General features: G+C 42.1%; 1 protein-coding gene across 1 annotated transcript in view; it reads right to left on the bottom strand.

Annotated features, from left to right (window-relative positions):
* RYR3 (ryanodine receptor 3) overlaps nt 1–6,145 on the bottom strand; it is a 775,913-nt gene that overhangs the window by 80,255 nt on the left and 689,513 nt on the right. Inside the window, exon 67 of the mRNA XM_006831810.1 lies at nt 5,580–5,820. Within this exon, the coding sequence (XP_006831873.1) occupies nt 5,580–5,820 (241 nt within the window). The remainder of the gene's footprint in view (nt 1–5,579; nt 5,821–6,145) is intronic.

Genomic DNA, 6,145 nt, shown 5'->3' with positions numbered 1-6,145 from the left:
AAGTGATTATAATCATTGCAATGAAGCAAAATATGATTTATGGAATGTAAAACTGATAATCTGCCCTGTAAACTTTAATAACTCAATTCACAATAAAAATTTCTTTAAAAAATTTTAAAAAACACACAAAAAACTACTGTTCTTGTCTGTTGTTAAATGCCATCAAGTCAGTTCGGACTCATATTACCCTGTTTAGGGTTTCCAAGGAGCGGCTGGTGAGCTTGAACTGCTGACCTTGTAGTTCAAATCAACTGTGCAGTCCAGAGCATTAACCCCCAGAGCCACAACAGGATTCCTTAAAATTATTAAGGGGAATAATAAACAAAAGGAGAGCTATGTTCCCTTTGAAAACAAAGCAGAATAGGTCCTTAAGTGACCACAGGCATATACGCGGTTGGATATTGCCTAAACAGATATTTCAAGACACATAACTGCATATGTGTGAGTATATGTATGTAAACTTTTCTGATTACGTGCTGACGAGTCTGTTCTGACACATAGCAACTATGTGTAGGGTTTCTGAGGAGCAGCTGGTGAGCTTGAATTGCCAATGTTGTGGTTCAAACGACCTTGCAGTCCAGCACATTAACCTGTAGTGCCATACTAGGACTCTGTGTATATGTAGGCTTATACATATATATCGCTATCAGTACTACATTCTGCTTTCCCTGTTTGTCATAGGTGAACAACCGACCCTTTGTTTGCTAAAGGACATTAATTCTGAAATTATCTTTCTTCTTACATTATCAATTTCCTGCTTTCTGTTGGATTACTCCCATCAGCAAAGACACAAGCTGAGAAGTCTCTCTTGATCCTACTTCTGTCTCTAGCTAGCACATTTCACTGTTCCCTTTTATTGTAAAATGCCTTGAATAAGCAAGTTGTTTGTACTGCTTTATTTAAGTTCTTCCTCCCATTCTCTCTCAACACACTCTGAGAAGTATGACTATTCCTGAACACTTAATTGTGCTCAGGAGGAACCTGTACATAGACCAAGAGGCAGTTGTTCGAACAAAACATGACAACACTGAATGGTTTTAAATTAGGAAAGGTATGCGACAGGGTTGTATTCCTTCACCATTATTATTCAACCTGTATGCTGAGCAAATAATCTGAGAAGCTGGGTTCTATGAAGAAAAACGTGACATCAGGATTGGAAAAAGACTTACTAATAACCTGTGATACGCATATGATACAACCTTGCTTGCTGAAAGTGAAGAGGACTTAAAATACCAATGAAGATCAAAGAGCACAGCCTTCTGTATGGATTGCATCTCAACGTAAATAAAACAAAAATTCTCACTACTGGACCAATAAGGAGCTCTTGTAGCGTAGAGGTTATGAATTAGGCTGCTAATCTCACAGTCAGCAGTTTAAAACTACCAGCTGTTCTGCAAGAGAAAGTTGAGGCTTTCTACTCCCATAAAGATTTATAGCCTCAGAAACCCTGTACAGGGTCTCCATGAGTTGGAATCGACTCCATGACACATAACAACAACTGGACCAATAAACAACATTCTTATCAATGGAGAAAAGATTGAAGTTGTCAAAGACTTCTTCTTGGATCAACCATCAACACTCATGGAAGGAGCAGCCAAGAAATCAAAGATGTCAATTTGAGGACTAAGGTGCACCTGACCCAAGCCATGGTATTTTCAATAACTTCATATGCATGTGACAGTTGGACAGTGAATAAGGAAGACAGAAGAATTGATGCATTTGAGTTATGGTGTTAGAGGGGAATATTGAAAGTACCATGGAACGCCAAAAGAACAAACAGTCTGTGCTGGAAGAAGTACAGTCAGATTGCTCCTTGGAGGCCAGGATGGCCAGACTTCGTCTCTCATACTTCAGACATATTGTCAGAAGGGACCAGTTGCTGGAGAAGAATATCATGTTTGGTAAGATGGAGGGTCAGAGAGAAAGAGGAAGATCCCCAGAGAGATGCTTGGCAAAGTGGCAGCATCAATGGGCTCAAGCATGGCGAGAATTGTGAGCTTAGCCCAGGGCCGGGCAGTGTTTCATTCTGTTGTGCCTAGGGTCGCTATGGGTCAGTAAATGTATGTAAAACTGATGGCACCTAACAACAACTCATCTCCACAATTTCACTGAAACTGTCCTTGCTAAGGTGTCCTGGGTGGCATTATGATGGTGGTGGTGGTTATGTGCCATGGAGTCAGTTCCGACTCATAGCCATCCTGTACAACAGGGTTTCCGAGGCTGTAAATCCTTATGGGAGCAGAGAGCCTCATGTTTCTCTCACGGAACAGCTGGTAGTGTCGAACTGCTGATCTTGAGGTTCGCAGTCTAATTCATAACCACTATGCTATCATAGCTCCTGTTGCACTATAGGACACCAGTGACCTTGATGTTGCTTAATCCAACAGTGCATTTTCAGTTCTCACTCTACCAGCGGCACAGGAAACACCTACTCATTCTTTCCTCCTGGAAGAACACTGTGAAGTTGCTACCCAGTACACAACATTCGGTTGGCTTTTCTCCTACATAATTGATTGCTTCTTTTCAGTCTCCTTCAGTGGTTCCTCCTCATTTCTCTAGCCTCTTAAAGTTGGAGAGTCTCAGGGCTCAGTTCTTTCAACTTTTCTGTTCTCTTTTTCCCTCCCTCCTCTGTTTATCTCAGTATCAGGGTTCTTAAAGACTACATATCACCTAGGGATTCCTGATCCCATGAACAAGGACATAGCCATGGAGGGAAGTGAGGGGAAATGCACAAGAATGCCCAAACTTGCAGATAGCTTCAATGGCTTTATGATCCAACTTGACTAGAAGATAAAAAACAAAAAATGTGATAAAGGAAACAAGTAAATTGCAACAATTTGATGAATTGACCTATACTTATGGATGTAGTAGCTCAAAATACCAACTGAGAGGGAAGGAGTCTTCATCCTATCACCTCTGTATGCAGGGCTGATAGGTACAGGCAACGGAGACATTGACTACCTAAAATGCAGGGCCTATAAAGGCACAAAGTGACTGGGTTACAAGTTTTCAAGAGGGAGTTTAATTTCAAAGTGTGCAGGGGAAGGTAGAATCCCCACTGAATAGTTTTCATCTTGTCTAGATGGGTCTGGTGAAAGGAAATAAGGATAAAATTCTTATGATTCAATAGTGACTACATGTTATTACCACTAACTGTGACTGTCACAACTGTAAAGGTAGAAGTTTTGTAACATAAAGCGGGGAATAGTTAATCCTACATTCCAGGAACAAAGGACCCTAAGACCATCAAGAGCATGACTGGAATGTGGGTCGCTAACCAGAGAAGCAACGACACCAGAGATGGAGGCAGAGGTTATGGCATGGAGAGATAGAGCAACTGACAACTCTAGACTCATGGAAAGAGAAAGGCTGTGTACTGGCAGCCAGGAGGCAGGCTTGCAGAATGTGCCCTTTGGTTGTTTAAATGATTATATATTCCTGAGTGTATTTGTGTACAGCCAAAACAACAAAACAAAAAAACAGAGGGAACAGAAGCCAATACTGTTGAATGATGATGCATGGAGGGGATTGTAATCATTGCAATGAAACAATGAGCGTAAAACTAATGATCTCCCATGTAAACTATTCACTCAATTCACAATAAAAACTTAAAACACACACACACACAAACAAAAACAAAAAAAGAATACATATCAATGTGACTTCCAAACTCATAGGTCTACACTTGACCTCTGTCCTGAAATTTGGACTAATATTTTCAACTGCCCACTCAACACTTTCAGTTTTACATCCAATGTTGTTCTTTTTAGCTGCCTGACTCAGGGTGACCCCATGTGTTATAGAGTAGAACTTCTCTATAAGCTTTTCCTGGATGGAAGTAGTTCATCAGGCCTTTCTTTCACTGAACCTCTGGGTGAGTTTGAACCATCAACCTTTAGGTTAACAGGCGACCACAAACTGCTCGCACCACCCATGTGCTATTGTTAAGTATCATTGAGTCAGTATAGTGTTTCAGAAGAGTGGTTAGTGGGTTTGAAGCTCCGAACTTGTGTTTAGCAGTCCAGTGCTTATCCTATATGGGTCATACCAGGACTCCTTATGTATCAGGAAACTCAAATTTTATCATGTCCGAAAAGTGATCTCTTGATCTTCTCCTGAAAAAAATCTGCCTTACCCACAGTCTCCCAAACTGGAAATTCCAAGGTATTGTTGTTAAGTGCCTTTCAGTCAGTTCCGACTCATAGCCGTTCTGTATAGCAGTTCTGAGAAGCAGCTGGTAGGTTTGAACCACTGACCTTGCTTACCCTAAAGTGTCACCAAGACCCAAAATCTTATAACTTCTCTCAACCTTCACTGCTACCACCCTGGCAGCAGCCACCATCAACTTATTTTTTTATTTTAAAACTTAAAAAAGCATATGCTAAAATAAACATAAAATTCAACATTTGTGACATTTAACATACACACAATGTTGTCCAAAAACCATTGCTATCTAGTTCCAGAACATTTTCATCACCCCAGAAGGAAACCCCATACCCATTAAGCAATAACTTCCATCTACTTGTCTGCTTTCTGTCTCTATGGCTCATAGCCCCTATAGGGATTTCCTCGCTGCCTTATTTGCTCCCACGCCACCACAGCGTTCAAAGAATGAATCAGATCACATCTGCAAGTTGCTGAAAGCCTCCAATGACTTCTCATCTCCCTCAGATGAGTCCTTCCAGTGGCCTCCAAGTCCCTGCCCTCTTTGGCTCCATGTTGACTCATGACTCATCTCATTTGCCTCCCATCAGTCATGCTGCTTTAATTGCTCTGGCCTCTCATGACTTCTTACGGAGCTCTGGTAGCATAGTGGTTACGAATAGGGCTGCTAACCTGAAGGTCTGCAGTTCAAAGCTACCAGTGGTTCTGCGGGAGAAAGATGAGGTGTTCTGCTGCTGTAAAGACTTACAGCCTCAGAAACTCTGTGCAGGGTTGCTATGAGTGGGAATGACTCCAAGGTACTTAAAAACAACTCATGACTTCTTGACCATCCTGATCACACTCTCTCCTTAGGGCCTGTATCAGGAATGCCCTCTTCCTGGAATGTTCATCCTCCAAACCTGCATGGTTTGTTCCTCCCTCATCAATGTCACAAAGACTCCAACCACTCCCCCCACTCTACCACTCCTAATTCACTCAACCTGCTCTATACAATTTACTTATACATTTTATTTATTGTTTGTCCTTCTCCCATATGGAGGGAATCTCTGGAAGGGGTAAGGCCTTTGTTTTGTTCCCTCCTGGTCTCCTAATACCTAGAACACAGTAGTCAATATATGTTGAATGACTGAGTGAAGAAGCAATAGAGGGGCTGATGTGGGTCATAGTTGCTCTTATTCAAGCAGCTCCCTCTCACCTGAGGTAGCCCCCGAGGATGGAGGGGGCCATGCCACTGATCATACTGAATCACTGGCCAAAGAAAGTACTGTGCAGAGGGCCAGGGAAGTATTAGGGACAGGAGAAGCTGCCAGGCAGAGCTGTGATCTCATCTTATCTCATCTATACAGCTACGGGACACTGTTCTCCAATTCTATGTGTTACCCAAATCAGCCAGACTTCCACAGTCCCCTCCATACCTGTTGTTGTCCACGTAGCGAATGAGCATGGGGTAGAAGGCATAGAGGTCTCTGCAGAGGACTGCAAACTCATCCAGGATCAGGAGCTCTGCCTCCTGGGTACCCCCTTTGCTGTCAGCTTTCAGTTGCTCTTCCTCCTGCACAATCTTGACAGCCTTTTTCTTCAGCTTCTCCAGAGTTGGGATAAAGTGGCTTCTCAGCAGATCAGGCCTGGCTTTGCTGATGATTGGCTGGGCATACACTGTGTTTGGAAACAAAAGGGACTACCCTTCAATTCAATAATTTGGTTATTGAAAAAAAAAGGAAAGAAACAAGTAAGGCTGTAAAATCCATAACATAGGGCAGCATTTCTGGCCTAGTAAACCATGGTTGTCAGATTCAAAATGGCCAATACCAGTCCATTTCAGCTCACTAATGCCTAAGATATTGATGTTTTATGCATTCCATTTCATTTTTGACAATTTAGAATTTTCCTAGATTCATACTTCATACATTCGATGTTCCAATTATTAATGGATGTTTCAAGCTGGTTCTCTTCATTTTGAGTTGTGCCCCAGCAGCAAATG

The sequence above is a fragment of the Chrysochloris asiatica genome, unplaced genomic scaffold, assembly GCF_000296735.1.
Source record: "Chrysochloris asiatica unplaced genomic scaffold, ChrAsi1.0 scaffold00004, whole genome shotgun sequence".
NCBI lineage: Eukaryota > Metazoa > Chordata > Mammalia > Afrosoricida > Chrysochloridae > Chrysochloris > Chrysochloris asiatica.
This window is presented reverse-complemented; position numbering and strand designations above follow the sequence as displayed.